General features: G+C 37.0%; 1 protein-coding gene across 3 annotated transcripts in view; it reads right to left on the reverse strand.

Moving 5' to 3' along the window:
- ZNF407 (zinc finger protein 407) overlaps positions 1-26,487 on the reverse strand; it is a 351,093-nt gene that overhangs the window by 307,940 nt on the left and 16,666 nt on the right. For all 3 annotated transcript variants that reach the window (XM_031589041.2, XM_090137300.1, XM_090137301.1), the window contains exons 2-3: positions 12,722-17,530; positions 6,837-6,951 (exon numbers count right to left, since the gene is read on the reverse strand). In XM_031589041.2, the coding sequence (XP_031444901.2) occupies positions 6,837-6,951; positions 12,722-17,530 (4,924 nt within the window). The remainder of the gene's footprint in view (positions 1-6,836; positions 6,952-12,721; positions 17,531-26,487) is intronic.

The raw sequence follows: 26,487 nt of genomic DNA on the forward strand, positions 1-26,487 counted from the left end.
CATCTGCTTCTGCCAGTAGAAGGATATTTTTAATAGTATCTTTCTTCAATGCTTGTGGCAGTTCTTCCAAGTCATGGGTTATAAGTACAGAATTCTCTTTCAGTAGGTATGCTGGATTTTAGCATTTATGCCCCTAATTTGCCATTAGTCTGCCATTAGTTACAACTCCTGTCTGCTTGGGACAGGACTCAAGTCCTTCCTGCAAGGGCACAGCTGGCACTGGTTCTCAAAAGGTATGTGCAGAGTGAGATGCTTCCCCAGGGCAAGCAATCACATTGCTGGACACCTGAACAGCTGGGAGCAGCACTGCTGGCTGGGCTGGCTCTGAAGCCGTGCTGGGGTCATGACCAGCCACAGGCTTCATTCATCCCCTTCCTGGGATAGATCAGCCCCACGGACCACAAAGCACTGGCACGATTAATGGCATAGAGCTGTGCCAGAGGAGGTCAGATTGGGTATCTGGTAAAAGTTGTCCACCAGAGGGTGGTCAGGCACTGGCACAGGCTCCCCAGGGCAGTGGGCACAGCCTCAGACTAGCAGAGTTCAAGGAGTGTTTGCACAGTGTTTGCACATAGGGTTTGAATTTTGGGTGGTCTTGTGTAGAGCCAGGAGTTGGACTCAATGATCCTTGCAGGTCCCTTCCAACTCAGTATATTATATGGTTCTGTGACCCACTAGCATGCACACGCTTCACCCTTCTAGTGGCCTAAGGGGAAAACACGTTTTTCACTTTGAAGTTGTTGAGAATTCCAAATCTTCAGGAATGAGTTGTTTTAATTAGAGGAAAACTAAGAGCATTCCTGAAACATGCAATTGTTTTAAATTGCCACAGCCTCTCAAGACATGAAGGCTTTGCTTTGTAAGATGTCTACCGTCTAACAGAAATGCACGCATGCTGAACATCAGAACAATCTACAGTAAAAAATTAAAAATGCATGTCCATAAAAGCACCAGTTACACATACAGCGTATATCATAGTCACACCACTGTGTATCTTGATAATTACCACTTGGAAGTGCACTAGAATTAGATTACATGCAGTGGATATTAGTCTGAATCACTAACAGTATCTCTAATTCAAATACAAATATATACTCTCACGAGTGTGTCCCTTACATACCTTTTCTCTTCAGCAAGTATAAGTAAATCATTATTAGAATCTAATTCAGCACGCAAATGGCTACAAACACGTTTTATTAAGTCAGAAAGCTGGCTACGACTGTGCAATACCATCTGCAGTACCAGGCTCCAACAGAAGGGTCTCTGCCCAGGCCCCACCGGAGCCTCCCATTTGCTGCCTTGGCCTCTACCAGCTAATGGCCAGCCGACCTCAAGGCCAAGTATCACACAACACAGCGTGGTGCCCGCGCCAGCTGTGGAAGGATGCTGGGAGCTTTTCTGAATAAAAATAAATTGCTTCAATTTCAAGTAGTTTTCTTAAAAACTAGAAAGAGAGACTATGTGCTGAAGGTCGAGTTTGCAAATCTAATAAAATGATAGATAACCAAACAAAAATTGGCAAGATAATGTAACACATATGCTATTTTACTCCACAAGCTTCTCTAACATTTTCTTATTAATTTGTTTAAATGCGCTTGTGGGTTTGGAAAGCTGTTACATAGGCTGAACTCATTTTCTTTACTAAAGAGTAAACCAACACAAGTGTTCAGTTGGAGCAAATGACAAAAAGCAGAGAAAGAAACTCACAGTACCGGGTCTGGAGCAGTCATTTCACACACGCTAATCTTTAATCTAAACAGCTGAACCAAATACATATGATTTGGGCACATCTGTAGGTATGATGTGTGTAATTAATTGTTCATTCAAAAATGTAATTTCATGATGCATTTGATGATTTATTTAAACAACAGTTTTAGTTTTCAGAACCTACTAAAAATAGTGATTTTAATTTATTCCTGCTGCCTACAATTATCCACAACCATGTATTTTTAAATATTTCCAGCCTATAAAAATTACTAATTTTTGCCACTTGTGTTTATCTGCATTTAGACTTTGATTTGGATAAATTAAGCTCTCAAGTGTTCCTTGCTTTATGAAACTCTGCATGTTGTACACTTCAACACAAATAAATGACTTCTACCATTAGAGGTTTAAATAATGTAATGTATTTCATGCTCAGCCTGAAGCTGGATTCCAATGAAGTTGCTAATGCACGTAATGATTAAGTGTAACTCAAATACTAACTGTGTTGTTGAAAACATGACAGGCAATAATTTGGTCTATTATATTCTGCCATTTAATTGCCTAGTACAGACATTCTCTGACACGTTATGAAGCAATGATTTACAATTATTCAAGCTGCAAAGGTCAGAAAGTGACATTATAATCATCTACACAGAGATCCCTTCTAATGCACAAAAACTAGGTAATACCACACAAAAATAGTTTTACTAGAGTAGCAACTTTCTATTTAAGATTTCCCAAACTGCATGAGTATAAATAATTAATTTACATTACAGTACATTAAGGCATCCTTGAAAATATAATGTTTCTCCTGCTCCTACCAATAAATTTATGAATAAGTCTTTTTTGCTTGTTGAAAGCGATCTTAAGAGTGTGCTTTCACTCTAAGTAGCCTGACACTAACAGGCAGAAAATCTAGAAGACTTTAAAAAACGCAACATAGGAGCACAGCCAACTGTTAGATGCAGCTGGTCAAAACACATTCGTATCTTTAAAGCAGAAATATCTGTTAGCCACTCTACTCTACCTATGTAATATACAGATAAGTATTTTCCTTTAGATGTCCTCCAAGCAACTAGTATCATTAAAATACTAAGCTGTATACCGATTAAGATCTCGAAACTCATCTTTGCATTAACAAAAGTGAAGTTATTTCCATGCTTAGGATGCTGTAACTCTCCTGAAAGCTTGTTTGTACAAGGTTTTTTAAAAACCAAAAAAGGTATTTATTTAGCAGAACATCTTATAACAAATTAATTAGAAAAAGGAGTGTAAAAGCAAAATGAGAACTGAGAAGCAGAGAGCTAAGAAGATCAATATTTCTATCCACCAAAACAACTCAAAAGAAACAGACCAAAAAAAAAAAAAAAAAAAAAAACACCACAGAAAAAAAATCAGGGAGAAAAAAAAAACCAACAACCATGTATTTCCATTTCCACCTTCTCCAGTTTTCTTCATGTATACACAAGTGTTCCTTAAAAGACTTGGCTACTACATGTTGAATAAACTTAATAAAGATGCTACTACAAATGTCTTTCCAATTTTTAGGAAGGTCGTAAGAAATGTTTTGTGTGCTTTAAATACTGACAAATTTTCCTACAAATCCAAACCTACCTTACACCCATCTTTTTCAGTAGATTTTTAAAGAGGTCACAAAGGAAAGGGGGGGGGAAAAAACTGAAAGAAGCAGTCATTCTTTATGAAACATGTAACTACAACCCCAAAACTCTGTTTCTGAAAGCAAAGGTGAGAAAAAGAAAAGGCAATGGAATAGTAGATGCATTTTTAAATCAAACATCACCTATAAATTCTGTTCAAAACCTCAAGTGCAGAACAATGCATTTTTTTTTTATGTTCCTCCTGAGGCATAAGATTTGAAAAGTGCAAGATAAGCCTGCTCACTGCATTCCACCAGGCAAATGAAACAGAAATTTTAAACGCTGTTCAACCAAAATTTGTTCATCTGCTCAGGGTGGCTGCCAAATTCGGAACCAGACTTACAAAAAATTAAATTCAAACGCGCAGCAGTTTGCTACACACAGAAGGCAACAGATACTACCTCTGAAATAAGGGGATATATTTTACAGCTATGGCTATGGAAAAGAAAATTAACGCACATCTGCGATAAGGAAAATGAGTAGCAGACGTTTTTTTCCAAATGTTAAAACATTACTGGTGTCCAATTTCTGTATCATGTAGTTTCTGCTCTGCAGCTGAAGAAAAACAAACCCTGAACTTCAATTAAAAAAAAAACAAAACACCAAAATTATAGTGTTTTTCAGGAACTGAGTGAAATGTACTTTGTATGTACTTTTATGTACTTTGTATCATGCAAATATGAGGAGCACTTGGAAAATTTAGACACAGAATCTTCCCTGAACCAGATTTTTTTTTTTTTTTAAGCAAAAATAATCTGGGAATTTTTGAAGAAGTCGTATACTGAGACCTATGAAACCACAGTGTTGCACTGACATTTCACCTTTAAAAAGTGTCCAGGAAGATTCAAAAGCTTTTGAAACACAATTTATCCTCATAACCAGCACAAGGGCTTATTACTATGAATCTAAAAGTCAGAGGATAGAATATTAACTACTGCAGAAAAGAAAACATAGTGCAGGACCTTCTGTTTGTGACAAAATTACAGAGTTAATGTTCCTGAAAGATCACTTCACCTTTTAAAGCATGATTTTTAAAAAGGTAAAATTTATAGCAATTAAAGCTAATGAAGAAATGCAGCATGAGCTGCTTATGTTCAGGAACTAATAGGTCCACTGAGCATTTCTAAGATTATTTAGCCATCAATGATAATGAATTGACATTGTCAGTGGTGTTAATGTACCAATGCTCTATAGTGCCACTAATCCGATAGCCAATCCTAGCTTTTTTTTTTTTTTTAATGTTGCCACTTTATGTTTTTTAAACTACACACTGCCTGATCCTCTCAATTAAAACAGCAGAAACACAGCACAGGCTGTTACACTTTTTTCTCTTCTTTCACATTTAAGGATAGCATGTTCATCATTTGAACTACAGTTAAAACTGTCCTGGTCATTCCTACTTCCTCAAATCTTGCTGAATTCTTCAGGACTGTTAGCTACAGTATAAAAATGTCTTTTCCAATTAAATCAATGTTAATGTATAATTCTTAAAATACGTTTTTTGTGCACATTAAGTGAAATGAGATGATTATTTGAACGAGTATATAAATCAGATTTTTGTGAGCACCGGATATTGTAGTGCATGTCTTTTCAGCCCATTGTTTTGTCATATCTAGCACAGATGTTGTATTATCAATTTACAACAACAACATGGACAACAACAACATACAGAAATGAAAAATAAGTACCTGTTTGGTTACCAGATATGACCACATATCAGCAACATACAGTAAGCAATCAGGTTACCAAATCACTAACATTCAAGTCTACTGTTTAAACCATTTGTGTCAGGAACTGCAACCAAGCCGTGCATTTTCTGAGACAAGATTCTAAGAACACTTCAACCCTGAAGGGAAGGAATGAATTTTTGAAAATTGAGAAACTGTACCGAAGCCCAGTCCGTTCATTTCTTTTTCTTTTTCTTTTTTTTTAATATAAGATTCAGTATTAACTATTTCAAGATTTCTGATTTTGTATGGATTATTACATAGTTATATAATGTGATGACTTTTCATTATAAGTTAAAAAGGAATTGAAGAAAGAACCAATGTCAAAATTGTTGATAATTTCTAAAGAAAAGAGCTTAGCCCCATGCAAACAGTGAATTTGCAATGGGTAATCATCTTCCATGCCAAATTCTCAGCAATCTATAAGCAGAGACAGCAAATAAGATTTTTCAAACAACATAAAATAGGCTACTACGCATGAAGTTCATTATAAGCATGCTGCAAAATAAAGAGTAGCACAAGTTATTCTACTGTTGATATTCAGTGGACTTAAGAATTAGGCTCATACATTTTAATTTCGTGTTACAAGAAGTCAGCAATTAATTTTTGTAAGTGAGTAAAAACATCCAAAGTATCTCATAATGCAGCATGCAAAATTATTTGAAAAACAGAGAGATGAATCAATGAAAATCACTCAGCTGCATCTTCAGCTGAAGATTCACTTGTCCTTTAGAATGTGTAACTCACTTTGTCCTGCAGTAGATCAGTATACTAAGACTAAAAAAAAATCCTTCCCGCTTAATATTATCCCTAACATCACACCACACCATTCATGTGTGCACTGCATCATTTAATTGAACCTGTGCCGTTCTACACATTAGCCATAAGACTGCTATAGCAGGTTACATAGGTTTGGGTAAAGTGTTTTTATATGATGCATATATTAGTTAATTTCTCTAGCATAATAACATTAAAATATATTTTTAATCAGAAGTAGGGTATTAAAATCCAACTTTGAATGTCCTATGATGTACCATATATGCCATGGCATTTTAAAACCTTTTAAACATTTCTGCTAAATTAATTAGTTTTGCATTAAGGAGTCTCAATGCCTCCTATTAAATGCAACACATTTGAAGGACAATTAAACATTATGAACGATCCTTCTGAGGAAATAACGATTAAATAAAAAAGAAAACCAAGATTTTTTTGGTAGCAAACAAGAACACAAGCATACATAAAAGACTTCAATTTATTTGTAAAGTCTTATGCCTGCAATATTTTAGACGCATTTGTTTGAAAAACTAGCCTTCTGTTTTGTTTTTGTAAAGAATGAGAACCCTAATGGAGTCCAGAAATCTGTTAATGGTACTAAAATTATAACAGTATAGCAAAAGAAAAAACCCCACACACTAAAGTCTATATTATATATTTTTTATGTCTTTAAATGGAATTTACAGTTCTCCCTGGCAATGTGAATGAACATCCTATAATTTAGTCAATTTACAGATTACAGGTTCAAATTGACCTTGTAGCCCATAAAATTGCTCATCTTCAGTGCAGGATTAGAAGTGGGAAAAGAATGTCATAACTGTATTTAAGGAATTTACCATAACAATGGAAAGGAGGATATGCATGCATAATTTTAGCCACTCTTGCTCACATCACAGTTTTCAATTCTGAAACAATGCATATCCTGCACTCTTCTCCTGGTTAACCATGGTGGAAACTGTTTCAATTTACTCACCCACAGACATGACACTTGTATTCCCTCATCCCAAGGTGCCTCTTGACATGGTTTCTGGCATCTCCGAGCTGAGCTGTTGCAAAGTGGCATATCTTGCACTTGAATGGCTTTGATCCTAAGTAAAATTTAGCATAAGATATGAGTTGAATTAGAATAATATATCACCCACGGTTAAAGAAATAAAAATTCCTGGGAAAAAATAACCTTTAAGAAAGCCTATCCCACATTTAACCTGTTTCAGATTATTGCCTAACGAAAAAAGCATCTTGCACATAAATTTATAACTCCCAGGACACAGATGGTATATACTATACAGTACTCATTAGTTTCCTTAGATTCAAGACTAAGGAAACTACCCTCTTAACTATTGAAAATCATTCACTTTTTTCTTTTCTTTTTTTTTTTTTTAAACCAAAAATATTAAAATGAAGGAGATAGCCCTTCAGCAAGATGACAAAAGTCGTTTTATACTATTTTCAAATGCTGAAACTCACGTAATGGTCTAAAAGTGGTTTGATATTGGTGTAAACTGAAAATGTATTTTTTTTTAAGCAAGTATATTTAAAGTAAAGTAATTTTACAAGTCTTCCGACACCGAATAGATTTTACATTAGCATTGGTATTTCAGATTTGTTCTGTCACACACAGAAAATGATTCATCACCTAGCCATTGTAATGACATGCAATGTATGAATATACAGTGGATAAAATATTATGCCTTTATGACTGTTTTATGGTCAAGAATTTATGATTATTCTGCAAACCAGAAGTATTGACATTTTGGCTATTATTTATTTCAAGAACAAACTTTAATATTAAATGTCTGCTGCAGAACTCTAGAATTATTTCTCCAAGGAAAAAGTACCAGCCTATTTCTTGTATCACAGCAGTGCAGCAAAAAAGTCAAATTGTTTGTCCGTCTTAATTAACAGGGATCCTCTCTGGACTACAGAAAAATTATTTTATTTTTTTTTTATTGAAATAGCTAAATTGGGCACTTGTCAGTCTCCATGTTACAAAGCAGTTACACTACTCCCAAGAATGAGCGTATATACCATCTTATGCCATTGCACTTTCCAATTTTCTGACCACTAAATCCTTAAACCAATAAATTAAAATCACAGAACTGCCATTAAAAGTAAGTACAATATGGTCACAGATTCTCCAGATTACATTTAGTATATGTTTTGCGAAGTACTTCTTCCAATACAGTTAAGCATAATATGAAATATGTGTTCTTTAATAAATATACATAAAGAGCTCTGATAAGAAAAATGTTACACTATATCATACTTGATCAATGAACCTTTTTGCTTTGCCCTTGAAACAGAATCTCCTCCAAGAATCCATTGGTGAAATCGAGGATCTTAGTAAAAAATTTTAGAGTCTTAAATTTCAATTTAATTCCCAAAAGCTGACGAAAAATGAAGCATTTAATTTTAATCTTCTAACTGAAATAAAAAAGTCAACAGTACTAAGCACGGGCAGACAAGGTTGAATATTTCACAGTTCAATGACAATGAAGCCAGATCTCTTAATACTTCCATTTCTACTGTTGGAAGTAGATGTAAAATATATTTAGCACCTGAATGGTTATATCTAGTCAGCTTTATATGTTTAAATGTCAAAAGCAGGTTGAGGCTGGAGCTAACAGCAATCATATTCTATCAATCACACCAAAAAACCCCAGTTTATTTAAATGATCCTGATAAAACTAAATTAATCATTAATTTGGTGACATTTCAAATCAACACTGTGTTCTATAAAGAGGCCCATGCAAATAAAAAAGCCTATCGTTGCATTAAATAAAAGAGTATTAAAAGTTGATGTTTTAACTTATGATCTCAGAGACTAATTCCACAATTAATAATTTCAAGCCAACGGTCAGAAAGGATTTTTTTTTAATCTATAGGTGTTTATATTGCTGTTTTCTATCATGGAATTCAAATACCAAGTGGATTCAATTCTGTGTTCCTTTAGTTTCTCTCCTACTGATTAAATTGTAAATTCGTTCCTCATTCTGTTACTGCAGGTGTCCCGCAGGGCTTCCATACAAGACCTTTGCTGTTTTCCATTTACATGACTCCTTTGTGAAAAACTGTAGTTCAGGCCAATCGTAGCTATAGTGTGCTGACAATACATAAATGTATTATTCTGTTGACTGCTCTCACCCAAAAATCACTGAGGCTTTGAGGTTTTATTTATTTATTTCCTATATCCAGCACTGAGTATCTGTTAACATCTCCATTTAAACTCCTTGAAAATCCACTTGCTGGCAGGCTACATTCAGTACTTATCTGCTGAAACAAAAGCAGTGCATCTCCCTCTCAAGTGAAAGGGAGATGCCTTCCCTGATGCCAAATTCTTTCCAATGTTTTTGGATAGAAAAAAATATATACTTACAATGAAGGCATTAGACTAAAAGTTGAACAAATGGTGCAAAAAATCTGTATCTAGTCTGAACCTATCTGAAACAATACTGAAGCAATTAACCATTTCTTAGCCATATTTACCACAAACTTCAGTGGTTCTCATCTACTGCGTTAATGTGACCTTAGCTTCACATTTGGCTTTTGACAAATACTTTTGATATAGCATCTTTCCAACCAAATGACTCAAGTAAATAAATAAATGAATGAAAAACCACAGAATTAATCTACCCACAAGTTACAGCATGGAAACACAGTGTAAATTTTCCAGGGATGCATTGATATGGCTCTGAACTAAAGAACTGGGGGAAAAAAGTTAAAAATAGACTAAATTTCTTAAATCATGCAGTTATTTTGCAGAGATGACTGTAGTTAATAATCCTAATCTTACATTAACACAAAAGATACTCAAAACAAAAAAATCTCTGCCTGGTCTAAGCTAATATCATCTCTATCTGGAGGCACAACTGTGTCTTTAGCTCAGGCTCAATGCAAAGTAAGCAGAGCCACATGAAACATCATTATACCATTTCATACTTCGTTTAGGGTATGGGTAGTAAGATACCACATTTACTTTGGGCAAATCTTCCCTTAATTGAGAAACGTGATGAGAAACAAAACAAAGATGATATGGTTGCAGGTGATTTTTCCTCACATGTTGACTGTTAATTAAGTTTATGGGACCTGCATCAATTGAAAACTAAAAAGTCTTCCACCTCTGCTACTCCCTGTATTTGTCTTTACATTTCCTCATTTTCACTTGTCAACACGTGATGGACTTGCTTGTTATCTCCTCTCCAGCATAGCTTTCTTTTCATTTGCAATGTGAAAATCTCTTAGATTATTTAACAGTATTTTGAAACGATATTTTTCTATTAATGGAAATCATTAGTATTGTCTGTCTACAACTTTCCTTCTTCCTTACTCCCCTAACTATCACCAATTACTCAAATTAAAATTGAGCTAGATAAAGTTAGACGCACATACATGTATCTACATATCAATCCATATATGTAGAAAAATGTATGTGCATCTGCTTACAGAAGAAATATTTAGAAAAAGCACATAATCAGAACAATAGATGGGAAAATAACTGCAGCTTTCCCCTTGTTATGCACCTGATGTTACCCTGGAACAGATGAGAGGGGGCAGAAATAATGCACTTTGCCTCACTAACAGTGGCTATACAATTGGTAGCGTGGGTCATTTCCCTCAGCCACCATTCCCAATAACCCCAAAATGCTTATTCAGCTTCAACTGCCATGATACAGACTGGAAGTAAAGGTTCTATGAAACACAAGATCACAAATATGATAACAGGGATTGAAAGAGAAATCCTTCTTCCCGTTAGCTATTAACAAAAGTCTCTGCATTACTATTTATGTGAAAGAAGCATAGCATCAGAAAAGCAATCCATTTAAAGGTGCTGTGAGAAAAAGCGTAGATTAAACTCTCATCTGAAACCCTTCTACAACCTCTCCACAAGCACCTCAAAAAATGACTTGCAAAACAAAACGTATTCTTTTACTGCCTTGCATATTTAAGGCCATTCAAAAGCACAGTGAAAATATACTTCATGATAAGACCTACAGACCAGATGGTAAAAAGTACACTAACTTTTACTAAATGTTACAATCAATGATGTAACTTATGTAAGTAGGGTTGCTTTGTCATATATTGATAGTTACCTCACTTTCACATCCACATTAACTTGATTTTAAATGCAATTAATACATATAGTCAAGGAAGACTAATGGACTACATTCTGCACTTAACCTGGTGGACATTTTCAAATGGCACAAGTGACCAGTGCAAACCTATTTTGCATTGTAAACGACTAAATAAATCTTAATGGATTAAGAATGATCAGCTATCAACACACAAGGGAAATTAAGTGCTGAAATGCCTACATTGATTATTTTAAATTATTAGCCTTACTCTGTTCTTGAATTTGTATGCTTTTAGTGAGCTTTAACACATTTACAAGACTTATTGACTATAATTACAAGAGAATTCAAGTAATGGACACATCAATTATAAGCAACATGTCTTGACCAGACAGTTGCATAAAGAATTCTAAAGAGAGCTCCATTAGCATCTTCTCCTTTAGTTTTATTCCGTTTTATCTGCCGTAAGAGGGCATATTAAGGGCTTATAAAGCTGCTCTGACCATGTGAGCATGACTGTCCCTCTAAAGACTTAACGCTGCATTCAAAGTTGGATATTGGGTGAAACAAAACAGATAACTACGTTATTGACAGGACAAAAGTAATGCTGGAAGTATTAAGTATGTGAGTTACTGGCATACATGAATGCTGCAGTTAAAGTAAAATACTTTGAAAGGTTTGAAATACAACATCCATGTTCCCCAAGATTAATTTTAAACTTTATTGTCCAGTCATGCCCTCATTTTTTAAAAAAAAACTTACAAAACTATTTTAGGATTATGCCAGGAATTACCATACTTCTATGTTTCTTTTTTCTTACCTTTTTGTTCTCTTCCTTGTAACCATGCACTAAGTTTCAAATACTGCATGAATTTAAACTATAGCTTCCATAATAAGCCATTATTTAAAAGTACAGTAAAATAAACCTTACAGTTTTAATGAAAATATGTTCATTGAAATGTGAATTTATTATTCAAATCCACTCATAAATTCAACCATGGAGACACCACTTGTCTAAGCAGAGCTCAGTGATTTAGAAAAGCTGTCTATTTAAAATAAAGAATGTATGGCAGGTTTATAGAAACATCACAGTGAATTTTTACATAAATTTAGAACTGCAGCTTATGCATTTTTCTACAAAAATGTTTTTAAATTTTCCACTTAAAATTAAACATAAAAATGAATTGAAAGTGCGATCAGCACAGAAACTAAATCAGGTATTGCATTCCTGTGCATCACATCAACATTACACACTACCTTCCCAAAAGGCTGACCTATTCCAATTCCCATAACTTATTTCTACAAAAAACTCTTGATGCTCATTATTGGTATTTATTAAGGAATGATGTATTCACAAATTACTATCACAAAGCATAATCTAATGCTGAAAGTGTAACTGAATTGAAATGAAGTAAATAATGTAGATATTTAACAACTGTGAGGAAGAGAAAGTTAGAACAGCTAACTGTTCTCCTAAAACACCACTGCTGCATTATATAAATTTAAGAACTAATTAATGATTACAATTTAGATTAAAGGGAAGGAAATCTCTCTATATGAAACAAAAAGCAGAAGGTTGACTGTGTTTAAAATGTTCTTACATTTTCTGCCCTTTGATCACTGTATTTTCATACCCCTAAAGGTAATTTTGAATTTCATCAGTGGCTCATCAAGCTATATGAATACCGGTTCATAAGAAATGTGAAAGAGATTAAAAACAAGAAAAAGGCCAGCGGTAATAATTCACTCTGTCTGAAAGAGACCAGTTGCAAAGAGAGCATTTCCATACCTGTATGGGTACGAATGTGAGCTAGGAAGGCCATGGAATTGCTACTTCTACACATCTTCCCACAATACTTGCAGACGTTGCCTTGGTTCTCTTCCCTCTCTCTGTTTATCTGTTCAGTGTCCTCCACAATGTACTTATTCACTTCCCGCAGAAGTTCTTCATGCTGCTCTTTGATATGGAGAAACAAGTTCTGCTCTGAATCAAAGGGCTCCGTGCACTTCACACATTTGAAGGTTGCACCTCCTTCAGGCAGCTCCTCCACACTTGCCTGCTCATTGCGCATGTGCCCAGCACTGGCCAAGTGCTGATGAAGGTTGCTTTCTGTGTAAAATGACTTTCCACAGAGTAAACAATGAAAATGTTTTTCTTTTGAAGGATGTTTCATGGCTATGTGAACATTTAGTCCGCTCAAACCATCTGCTAGAAAGCCACAGTCATCGCAGCGAATACGTGTCAATTCCCCAAGGGAAATGCCTTCTGACTTCTTCTTTTTCCCACCACTTGGTGAAGCGTCTGCTTTCACCGCGAACTCACCAGTTCTCACTCCACCTGGCACCTGTCCTTCATCTGAATGGTCAATGGGCTCCCCATCTTGATTGCTTTTTAATCTTACTATAGAAGAATCAAACTTGCCAAAATTTTGCATTGCCTTTCGTTTATCATCAGTACTGGTGACTGTTCCTAAAGCCTCATTACTACTTTCTTGCATGCCCTCAGCTGTTGAGCCATCTGCCTCCCAAATACTGTTATTTATAGTTACTTCTGCTTCATGTTGTGCTTCCATAAGGGCTTCTTCCTCCTCCCCAGTAGGATTCTTTTTGAAACTTCTGTCACCCTCTAAACTATGCATATTTTGCACCATCTCTCCAATGTTTCCAGCAAGATTTGATTGCCATGCTGCACTTTTTGTTTCTGGAAGACTTAGAATAAGTGGGTTATTTTCTTTCAGTGATATTTCTTCAATAACGTCTGTGTTTCTACCATCCGCTTCAGGTTTATCTCTATTTGTTTCCAAGTTTTCTTTGCCTTTTCCTGACTTCAAGTTTGTGCCACCTGATCTATTTTCATTCTCTGCTGGGCAATCCCCTGAGTTAAGCAGATCCTCATGTCCACTTCTCTGCAACTCATAAGTACCTGCCTCCTTACTTGGTATCTCTTCATCAGGCTTACAGGCATTATCTTTCTGAGGAGCTCCCTGGAATCCTTCACTTAAAATATTTTCTCCTCCATTTTTAGTTTCCTCTTCAACTACGCTTTCCACTGTATTTTGGGAACTGCCTTCTTTAGGCATTTCTGGAAATGCATTTTCATCTAAGGCAATACACTCTGTTAAGCTTTTACACGTATGATCGCTTTCTGCTGCATCACTGGCACATTTCATTTCACTTAAAACAGTTTTCAGTTCTCCTGCACTGTGATGGTACTCCTCTTGGGACAGAGCTGTGCCTTCTTTAGCAATATGCGTTGTGTTTACTTCCTCCGCAGACAAACAAACATGAGATTCTCTTCTAATTTTATGTTTCTCTGTTGCCGCATGCCTAATCATCTCTCTACGAGTTACAGCATAGTAGTCACATGCCATGCAGTAGTATTCAAATTGTTTTGTATGCTTTCGTTTTACATGCAATTCTAATGAAGAGGAAGAATGAGCAGTGAAGTCACAGTGTATGCACTTGTTGTCATTTGCACCCACCATTCTTCTCTGGAAGCAGGGGTCACCATCCTGAGTATCCTTTGCTGATTCAAGAAACGCGTGCTTTATATTTAACGAATTCCTAGCATGCTCCAAATCTGGCAACCTACTAGCATTTTCAACATTTACCTCACCATTTCCTTGCTCGATTTCTTGATGGTCTATGATAGAATTTCCCAAATCTAAGGTCTGGTTACTATCCTCAACATGTTCACACAATGCAGGCATGGGGCTGTTAACCTTCTTGCTGGTAGATTCAAAATTTCCTCCTTCAGGGCTAACTATGATCTCTGAGTTCTGTTTTCCATGTCCTTCTATTTCCACACGACTTTTATGTTTTTTGGTTGCACAGTGACGTTCCATATCTCCTTTGGTTACAGTGTAGTAATTGCAAACCTTACACAAATAGCTGTACTGATGGCTGTGCTTTCTCCTGATATGAACAGTCAAATTGGTAACACTGGAGGCCAAAAGACCACAATGGGTACATGTTCTAGAAATAGTGCCTTTGGGTCTCCCCCTTTTTGGTGCATTAGCTAAAACCAATTCATTTTCACCAATTCTTTCATCAACTGGAACAAATTCCTTATTTCTCAATATGCTTTCTACAGTAGAGGATGGAACGTGTACAATTTCTTTATCAAACTCTGTATTCTCATTCCCAGAAATGGAAGGATCTGTCACTGTTTTAATACCACCAACCCCAACACAAACCTTTTCAATGCATTCCTCAAAACGCAGTCCAATATTATTTTTCCTAGCATTTTCAAGGTGCTTGCTTCTTTTGATATGCTTCTCCATTCCTTCCTTACTCAGTGAGTAAAGATTACATGCTTTGCAGAGAAAGTGATATTCCTGCGCATGTCGGAGTTTTATGTGCCTTGTAAGAACTGTGGAAGATCTCGTCTTATAAAAACACTTTTTACAGTGAAACTGGCTTTTATTCAGAACAGAATGTTTTAGTTCATTTTTATGATTTACAATGGAAGAGTCTGGAGGTTTTGTTTTCATTGATACTTTAATTTCCTTTGCAAGTTTTTGGCTACTGCTTGATACTGAGTCAGCATAACTTACCATTTGCAAGGTCAGACCACTGTTACTCAATGGAGTAGCTTGTTGAAATAATGAACTATCATGTTTCTCATCTTTTTGATGATTTATCAGCTCTTCTTGTGTTTGAAAAAAAAGAATACAAGTTGGACAACTATGGGACATATTATGCACTTCACTCATATGGCTCTGAAAGTTTATCACATTCAAGCTGGTAAATGAACAAAGTTGACAATTAAAGCTACAACTTCCCATCTGGTGTTTAGTATTCTGACAATGTTGCTGCAAATCTTCCTTGACTCCACAGGAATAACTGCATGTCTGACAATGAAACTGAATACTTTTTGTATGAAAATTTACAACATGAATTTCCAAACTTTCTTTGTTCTGAAAGACGTGACCACAGTCAATGCAAGTATGATGAACGCTAGAATTTGCAATATGTTCAACTTCAGAATTTTTAGTATTTGTAGTGCTAGAAGAAAGAGTATTCGGCTTCACTTGAGTAAGATCTTGAATTTCTGCAGCAGTATTACAATGACTCTTACCATTTGTTTCTAATTCAGTATGTGATGTAGGGCTTGAATCACTATGTTTAAACTGTGTGCTGGAGATATGCTTCATGTACGCTCTTCGAGTTTCAGACTTGTTTCTCTTACCCAACAAGCTGTACCTTCTTTTAACTTGCCTTTTTAATCTAAAAGATCTATTTCCTCCAAAAGGAGCCCTTAGCAATACAATATTTCTTTTATGTTCCAGTCTATCAAATCTCTTTGTCACATTTAAACTGCTAACTAGCCTTCTGGTAATTGGAGGGAATTCTGAATTCTGCAAGAAATCTGAGGGTCCAGGTATTTCTAGTTTTTCAGTATGACCTTCATTATCTCCTTCTACACTGGAAGAAAGCAACTTTCCTATTGCATTATCTGTTTTTTCAGCAGGACCATTTGTAGATGGTATCATTTCAGCAAGAATTTCAGTGCCATCATTTTGTTTAGACAAGCTTACATTTGAGTCCTCCAATGCATTGCAAACATTTAATTCTTTTGCATCAGCAGTCCTTGCATTTAATTTACTGCTTCCGGGTCTTGCTCTCACATTCTTCTCTCTGGCTGCAGTAGACTGTGTTTTTTTAAAGGATTTTTTGGTCAGTATTTGTACAAATCCTCCCCGTGCAGCAAGATTTTGGCGTCGAAGGTGTGTCTTGCCAAGGAAATGAGAATTTAGGAGATTTTCCTCAGTACTCTGAAAACCACAAAGATCGCAACAAAATATCTTGGAATTCTCATGATCTTGCTTAGCATGTGTATGTAATGATGAATTACATTTCGTTGTGCAACTACACTGAGGGCATGTTTGCTCTTTGGATTGTTGAGAGTGGCTTTCTTGTATATGCTTTTCTAAATCAGAGCAGGATGGTAAAAATGGATCATGTGTTTTGCCTTTAAGATCTTTGTCCATGTTTTCAGCTCTACAGTCAACACTGATTTCTTCTGAAGAAGGTAACTTTTCGGGAACATCAGCTAAATCCTCTTGAGAATGTTTAGTTTCCTTGTGAATTTTCAGTATGGCACCATCAGCACACTTGAAATCACAATGTGGGCACATAAAATGTGAATTACATACATTATCATCATGACAGCCAGTGACTCCTTCAATTTTTACAACTCCAGCTTCTATGCTATCTTCTTCTTCAGCTAGAACTTTGTGCAACTTCCTGTCACTGTCTTTCTCATCGGCAGAAGACATCAGCTTTCTCTTTCTGGAAATATTTTCAGGTCCCTCTGCTTCAACAGTGTCTGAGTTTGGTGATCCTGACCATGTCCTTTTGTTTGTGCCATTCTCTTTTCTTTTCTTCTCAAGGTTCGTGAAAACTTCATCTGATATTAACCTTGTTCCCTGCTGAGACAAAGAGTCACATTCAGTGTTGTCTCCTAATGCATTTCTCAGGGAGTCTTTTCTCAACTTATTTTGTAAAATCTCATCAGCATCATCTCTCTTCTGATTATCCTCCTCATCCATTTTTAACATGGGAGTTGTCAACTGTAGATCATTTGGCTTAGTACCTATAATAGAAAAGAATTTTTATTAGCTTCTTATACACAACCAAAATTTATAAGACTCAAGTTAAAAAAACAAGCAATATAGCAAATATAGCAAATTGAAATTGTGGCAGGAAGATAGACACAATAAAAGACACAAGGCTGTAATTTCAGTATAGTGTCAAAATTTCAGTATAGTGTCAAACCTTATGGCACTAGAGATCAAACCAGCATTTTGGCACTCGGTTACAGAGCTCCTACTACAATGACTACCACTTGAGCAAGCACTGGCTTCAAAAGATTTTCTGCAGTCAAGTTCAAATTTACAAACAGCATTGCTGAGACTCACATGCTTAGCAAACCTAAAACTATGTTAATTTGATTTAAGTGTTTAAACTTTTACATGCTTAAACTTGGGCAGATAAGCCTAATTTTTGTTTCTAAGCACATTTTTAGGATATTCTACACACTAACAGATTTCAGCGAATCAGTCATAGGATATTCAGCTTCTCCAGGTCAAGAAATCCAGGATTAGTTATTTAAAAGCTCCCGGGAGGAAATGGCCACAATTGCAACAACAAGCAAAACAAAGCCAACACAAACTTCAAGTATTATGAGTATGACATTTTCTTTCCTTCCCATTTAGATTATTCACTAAAGAGCAACAGGAAAAATGCTAATAGAGCCACGTTATAAAAAATTATGTAATTATGTCACTAGTCTAAGCATAGTTCTCCACCATTCCTAAAATACCTTTTATCCCCTTGAGCTTCATTTGCCAACAAAAAAAAAGGAAGGGGGGGAAGGGAGAGAAAGCGACTTTGAAGCTCAGCACAAACTCTAGCCATCAAAATCCAATTACCAAAAGCTTTCTCTTAGCTGCCTAGTGTGACCTTCCTGCTCCCAAAAAGATGCCACCACCAGAAATCTGATGCTACCAACTCAATTTATAGGAAGAGTAAGGGTGAGAAACAAAATACTGACATTTATTCCCTTTTCATTTTAATACGATGTGATTGAGAATTGGAAGTGCATTTCCTTTCAACAAATGATTAAATACTAAATGTTTATCTGTGCTTTATGCTATGATGTAAACCTCATAGTTTTGCCACAGATCCAAGTATCCAGATTTTTTGTTCAGTTACCCATTGAGTGAATGAGGCCATGACCACACATGTAAGTACTTCCTGCCGAGACTAAATAACTGTAATGTTAATACAGACAATGTGGGATAAAAAAAAAGTATGCAAATTCATTTCAAAAGCAAACATTTTTGAGGACAAATTAACAAATTGTTAAACTGGGGAAAGGTTCCCGAAACAGCTGGACTTACTATCTATGGAAGTAAAAACAAAATTGCTTTCCTGCTTAACCATGAATTAAGGAAGGTCTATGAGCAACTGAGTACATAGAGGTCACATATATTGAACAGATCTGTTTTCCAATAAGATCTCTCACTGAGGTAAAGCACTGGCTGAACTTATGTCCTGTTAGTTATACCTAACCTTTTAAATGAGAAAATAAAACCTCCAGGTCACAGTAGCCCTTTGAAGGATCCAGATACTGCTTCTTTGTGTTTTTCTGATTCTTATATCGTATTATTTTCTCTTGTTCGCTGAAGTATGATATAAACTATCAACTTTGATAGAAGTAAAGTAATCAAGTCTATATTTTTAGCTAGTGGAAGCCAGTATCCTGTCTGTTTACTCAAAAACACTACAGCAATTATTAGCAGAAGAGAACAAAGTCTTTCAAATGCAAGCATACCCTGAAAAGGTATGTGAACACTATTTCTGATATGGAAAAGGGATCAGATGAAAATTGTGTTAACTGGAGTACAATTAAGAAATATCAAGAAATTACTTCAGTGTTGAGCACCACAAGTCCATCCTTAAATGTCTGCAAGCAGCAACCACAGGTCCTTTTTCTCACTGTGCTTCCACAGCCCACTACTGAGACCTCACCATCCTTCCCTTATATGACCTGGGGGGAAAAACAGTTTTTCCTTGCTATACAAGACAATTTGCAATCTCAGAACAATTCTCCATCTTCTTTATAGGATTCTTTCCTCTCAGACCATTTGATTTATCAGAGAACCTGTCCGGCAGTGAACTAGTACCTGCACTGGAAATTTCCACTATCAAAGGCTGTAGATGGATAATTAGTGGCTTCTCCATTGACAAAAATTCACACATTCGAGCTATATTAATAAGTAGAGGATTTGTGGCTCTCCACCATACTCTCTTCTGACATGCTTCATGCCCATTCAAAGTCATCCTATAATTTGATTTAAACCTTAAAGTGCTGTCACACCTAGATCAATCTCTGACAGAAATCACAAACCACTTTCAGCCAGAGATGCAGTAATCACCTAAGGTGGATGCTTCCCAGCTGTCACAGAAAGGCATCAGCTAGTCTCAGAACAAGCCTTTCCTGCCATACCTGCTCAGCTCATTTCCAGTAGCCACCTGCAAACCTCAGAAAAGATGGCTGGTTATTTGCATGCCGTACCTGCAGACTGTGCCTCACTTCTCATCATTTGTTCACTAACTCTTCAATAGAAGTTCATCCTTCTCTGTGCTCTAGCAAAAATCCCAGACTGCAATCCCAGCTCTGGCAACCTTGTCTAGTTGGATTCGAGTCAGCTGTAATGCATCAATTAAGGACTACTTCACACACACAGAAAAATTATATATTTCCCTTATTTTATTTTTGTAAAGTGTAGTCGCAAATGGGTCGCTAGGCAAATAAAAAATGCAAAATTCAAATCCCACAGGTGCTGTCAATAATTTCAGTGTGAAATTAAAATAGTCACATATACAATACAAGCATGCAAAGCAGATATGTGTCCCAGACTTGTTACATAACCCCTACAGCTCTCCAGGCTGCACTCTACCTCACCTACGCTCAGTACTTCTCAGGAAGCCAACAACCCCACATCTGCCTCCTCACCTCCCAACAGGTATCACCAAGGTGGCAACTCCTTGACTACAAAGAACAAGTGAGGTATAGGAACAACTACGTGCTTTTACACTCTTCTTCAACCCACATGAGTATGAAGCAGATCTGTCTCTGCCCCACTGCTATATAAACTGTGTCAAAAAAGCACCACGTGGCTGTGAGTTTCCACCTGCTCGAAACCATGACCCGTGAAGAACTCTCTCAATAAATGAAACAGTGAGATGATTAAAATTATATCAATCTAAGTAATTAAATTTCCTTAAGTTGCCTTCTTCTGAGGTAGGTAGCAATGGCTGTGGTCACTACTTTTTGCTTGGGAAAACAGTCAGAGATCTGCTGAGATGGGGTCAGTTTTTCACATCCTAGGCACGATCTGAATCCCAGCAGAGACTCACATCTAGGTTTCTCCCTGCTCTGAACTTTACTCAGACAACAGCTGTGTCTCCAACACAATTTTCATAGCATGTGCCTTCATTTTCTTGATGGGATAGTAGTGCCTCGCACCAAAAGGAAGCTTTGAGCAGATCTCTTTTCATGTTCCTGCACGGACTTATTGCACAATTTACTACTATTACTTGAACACACATTCAGCACTCCATAAGCTTCCTCTAGGCAGAAGCTATCTTGGCATTATGTTGCTTTGGCTTCCTATGGTTCTTCCTGTACTGAAAGCTTAGCTTCTCTCTCAAAGTGCCTTCTCAGCTCTGCCAAACAAGAGGGCAATGGTAAAGCAACAAGCTAGTCACAAATCTGAATGGTTCCAAACCTCAGCCTGCATAAGCCAATTCACCACACTCTCATCAGAGCTACTGCAGTAATGACAGGCTAGTAAGTATTAATACGGGAAACAATGCATGAAAGAAGGCATCAAAAGCACTCCAAGCTTTTATAGTCCCAGTGACCACATCTAAAATGTGATCCAATCGGCTAAATGTATTTTTTTTTTTTTTTAATAGATCATAGATCAAATCTCAGGCTAGAACAGGGATTGCCATCAGGAGCAAAGATTCTGCATCTGGAGACTAAGTCAACTGGCAACCAAGAAACACATTACTGATGTAACAAGTATCCCCCGGTAGCCTCAGCAACTTCAGCACATGCTTATATCCAAATCCTACCTACTTCCAGTGTGAATGAAAAAGGATATCAGCCTGAGCTGGCAAATTCATATGCTAGTAGAAGTAGAGAAGGACAGTTCTTGAAGTTTTAACTACCTTATTAATGGATCAGCAAGCCTAAAAAAATGCAAGTTGCAAGCTCTCATGCTTTTCAGTCTGTCTTCACTTTTTAAGGACTCCTGTTAAGTTTCTACAAGTAACAATTATTTAAAGCACAATAGGTAACCACCTAATGTACTGCACAAATAGATCAGATAGGATTTATGCAGGCCCTGAGCCTGCACCAATAAAATCGACAGGTACAACACAGGAGACCATTGGGAGCACAGAACAGAGCCAAATCTTCAGAGTTTCAGCAGTTTAAAACTCAGTTCTGTCCAACAGCTCTCTCTGAACATCACCCTTGATGTTCAAAATGAAGTTGCTCTAACTCAAAACTGAGTTGACTTTTTGTAACATAAATCTTTTGTTAATGTTCATATAAATTAAGTATAGCTGAACAGATTCTTAAAGGATATGACCAAAAATTAATTTGGCACATTAGCTTCAGGTTAACAAATTCTTCTGCTTGGAGACAGTCATACATTACCTAATGCATTTTAAGGTTCTTTGCAGCACATTGCTGTTCATAAGTTTTCAGAAGAAACCTGTTGTGGTCCTAACATTTGTGATAAGCTCAATAATTCTACTGGAAATATTAGCTGTATTAAGCACAATGCTTTTCTTCAATAATTACTCAAGTGTTCACAAGAAGCTAAACAGATTTTTAAGATCTTCAGAATGTTGTGTGCGCTACATCTGCATAGGAAAAATACCAAAATCTTCACCATATATAAGAAGTGGCACACATTTTTAAAATACAAATCCATAACACAGAATATTTTGGCTATGTCACAGAAGCCAATACAGCTGAAGATTCTCCTCTATCTCATTCAAGAGATACAGTCCACTGTCACAATTTAGCACATTCTCACTATCTACAAAGAAGAAACAAATACAAAAAAGTATGAAAAATATCATTTCTTAAGCTGTTACCACTACTCAATCCTAGACTTCGTTTTTATTGTTTGAACAATGTTTTTAGTATATTGATATAATATTTGCTACAGTTCTATATAAAAGCATCAGTCATCTAAGGACAAACTGAATCATAGAATGGCCTGGATTGGAAGGGACTTCAAGAGTCTTGAAGCTCCAACCCCCCTGTCACAGGCAGGGCCACCAACCTCCCTATTTAATACTAGACCAGGCTGCCCAGGGCCCCATCCAATCTGGCCTTGAACACCTCCAGGGACGGGGCATCCACAGCCTCTCTGGGCAGCCTGTTCCAGTACCTCACACTCTCTCTGTAAAGAACTTCCCCTGACATCCAACCTAAATCTTACTTCCCCCAACTTAAAACCATTTCCCCTTGTCCTGCTGTTATCAACCCTTTCAAAGAGTTGATTCCCCCTTCCTGTTTGTAGGCTCCCTTTAGGTATTGAAATGCTGCAGTGAGATGACCCCACAGCCTTCTTTTCTCCAGGCTGAACAAGCCCAGCTCCCTCAGCCTGTCTTCGTAGGGGAGGTGCTCCAGCACCCTGATCATCTTTGTGGCCCTCCTCTTTCTTGTGGCTCCCTGTCTTTTTTTACGGGGGGCTCCAGACCTGGACACAGTACTCCAGATGGGGACTTAGGAGGGTAGAGTAGTGAGGAACAATCATCTTCTCCCTGCTGGCCACCCCTCTTCTGATGGAACCCAGGATTCCATTTGCTTTCTGAGCTGCAAGAGCACACTGCTGGCTCATGTTAAGTTTTTCATTCATCAGGACTCCCAGGTCCTTCTCTGCTGCTCTCAAGGATTGCTCCTCACAGCCTGTTTATACATCTGGGATTCCTTCAGTCCAAGTGCAAACCTTGCACTTTGCTGTGTTGAACCTCATTATATTCACCCAGGCTCACCTTTCAAATCTGTTGATCTTCTCTTTGATAAAAGTAGAAAACATTTCACTGGAGATATGTTGGCATATATTCCTCCACGGCAATAGGTAAAGACAGTGCAGTTGAGATTTTCTATGTGAGACCTGCATTTCCCTAATCACCAGGTGAAATTTAGAAAGATATAATCTTAAATTAAAGTCTAAAGGATAGGCAATTCAGAAATGATCCATAAACCTGTAATGAACTGTAACGTTTCCTAACCTGATGGTCAATACATTTTTATTTACTCCTCTTTTTGGTCATAAGCCAACTCTTTAATGGAAGGAGTATGGACACGCACAGAAGAACCCAAAGAAAGTATATTTACAGTTATCAAATTTATGTTTTTTTCTGGACACAGAAACAAAGGAAAGAATCTGCTTGCATTCCCTAAGCCTCAGGTATGCAGGGATCTCCAGCAAGACATCCTTCCCCCTCCAACCCTTAAATGAGGTCTGGGAAGGGGTGCATCCTGGTTCCACCCCTTTCAGTCACTCAGCTGCACTGCATACAGCTGAGCTCCTCTGGATTGGCCTAGCCTTCCCACCAGGTGCTCCATCACTGGTTCATGCCGTGACTCAGCATTTCTGCTATAATGAAAACAAATTTCTCTTCATTAAAATTTCCCTTTTCAGACATTTAATTCTTTTGGTGAAATCATAGAAACAACGAAGCAAGCCAGAACAAAACTGAATGTGAACTCCATATAAAACCTTTGTGCGAAATAAACACTTTCTCATTTGCAAAGGGATTATATCCTCCTTCATCAACTTAAAGGCATTTCTTAGAGTCTGGCAAAGTTACTTCTTTCTGAGAGACTATTTTAGAGAATAGTCTCTCAGTAATGGAATGGAAAAGATAGTAGGATTGTTGGTTCAAAAAGAAAAAAAAGATCAACTTTACTTTGAGAAGTATTTGTTGCTATCAGTTACAACCATGTATTTTTCCTTGTAGCTCAAGAATGCTGGAACTTCAAGCTGTGCATTGTAACCTTTTCTTATGGAAAGCAATTCATTTTGTTAGGGCACCAGAACCTCCAGAAGAATCTCTCAAACAAGCTATAGGCTTTTGAAGGCTAAGAACTTTGAAACTTCCACATTGCTGTATCTTCAGTAGTTAAAATAAGAAAACAAAAAGCCCACTGATAGTGCAGATACTGGGCTGATGACTATCTGCAGTCGTTAACATCATTTTCTCATAGGCATCAGAAGGAACCATAAGGGCATCACTGGAAAATGCAACTTGCAATATCACTCGCATCCTTCTTTTTTCTGCCTCCCTACCACTGAAAGGCCTTCAGATGGGGGAAAATGCCAAAAAAAAAAAAAAAAAAAAAGGAAATCATTATGAACTCTTGACATAATAAATAGATATATATTAACTTATAGCCCCAAAAATATGGATGAAGGGAGAGCTTCTTCATCATCCACTCACTTCAGATAGGACCAAATGCTGCTCAGTACCGTAGTGATCACTCATTAGATTAGCTTTGAAGAGAGTCCATACACACACACACACACACACACGCACACAGAAAGAGGCCTGGATACATAATTTCAAGTGCTGTCAGAAACAATTGCATGCCCAAGGCATAAAGTAAGAGAACTGCACTAATAGTTCCTAAAAACTGTTCAATAACCCCAAGATCTTCAACTTTTGAAATTTAAAGAGCTTTCTGTGTTGTGAATTGTAAACTCAAAGAATTCTGATATTTCCAGAGACAGGCACAGATATAGCAATAAAAATATACATCAAACTTCTGATCAAAGACATATCATATTTCTATAGCACAGTGATATTTATGGATGAAAAGCCCTGCTTAAATATTTCAATAACAGTTTAGTCATCAGGTCCATTTCTCGAAAGGAAACATCCAGGAAAAAAGTAATCACTTCTTCATACAGAGTAATGAGTCTCTTGGTTTGTGAGAAACCCCAGAGTTACATGGCTTCATGAAAGATGCAATTCTGACCAACTTTGCCAATTAAAACTAGACAGAAAGAAAAAGTAAATGCAATTTGAATCTCCTCTCTATCGTACGCTGTGCTACCCTCTTCCATGTGGTGGACCGCACTGAAATGCATCAGAGGAAGCACAAATGCTTCTCATGCTGCCACCTGCAGAAAGACATTACAAGTTTTAACTTTTCACCGCACTTTTGCGGAAAAAAACAAAGTGTTATTTCTTCCAAACTGGCTCTTAGAATTTTCACCCCAGAAACCCTGATTCCATTCTCCTTTAAAACTCATGGGGTACAATTTTCCTAGACAGACATTCTGATATCTAATACTCATCAAGGTTTACTAAATTTTCATCAACTTCCTCCAAAAACAAAAAGAAGACAGGAAATGGCTTTGTTGGCTCTTTGTTTTGAACTACTGTGAGACAGAAGCAGCCCAGAGGCTTCGGCCATCACAACCCAGGCCACACGTCTGCTAGCACTAGGAGGGGCAGCAGCACAGCTGGAAAGCCCTGTGCAAGCACCCAGCTCTGGGCTGGCAGCCAGGAGCCCGTTTTCTAAGTAGAACCCAGATGCAGAATGGAGATAGGAACTAGAAGAAATTACAAGGAAGAAGGAGGAAAAAAAAAAAAAGAGAGAGATGTATTTTTCACATTGAAAAATTCTCTTCATTACATGTATGACAATAATGGGGAAAAAAAAAATTAAAAAGAAGATGTGGAGCATTTTCCGGTTATTGCCCAGGTTCTGACTGAGCAACAACTTATAGTATATAAAAAAAAGAATGTAACCAAAACCGCTTCAAATTGATGTCAGAAAGACAATAGTTTGGATGCATTTAATCCACAACAAATGCAAGTACGTGGAGCTAAATTAATTAAATAGATATCACGGGCAGAGTGAAGTTCGGATGCCAAAAGTGCACAAAAGTCATCAACAGGAGGGAGAACGGTAGAAGGTAGGAAGGGAAATCCAACATGCTT

This window comes from Phasianus colchicus, chromosome 3, assembly GCF_987193195.1.
Source record: "Phasianus colchicus chromosome 3, bPhaCol1.hap1.1, whole genome shotgun sequence".
In the NCBI taxonomy this organism is placed as follows: domain Eukaryota; kingdom Metazoa; phylum Chordata; class Aves; order Galliformes; family Phasianidae; genus Phasianus; species Phasianus colchicus.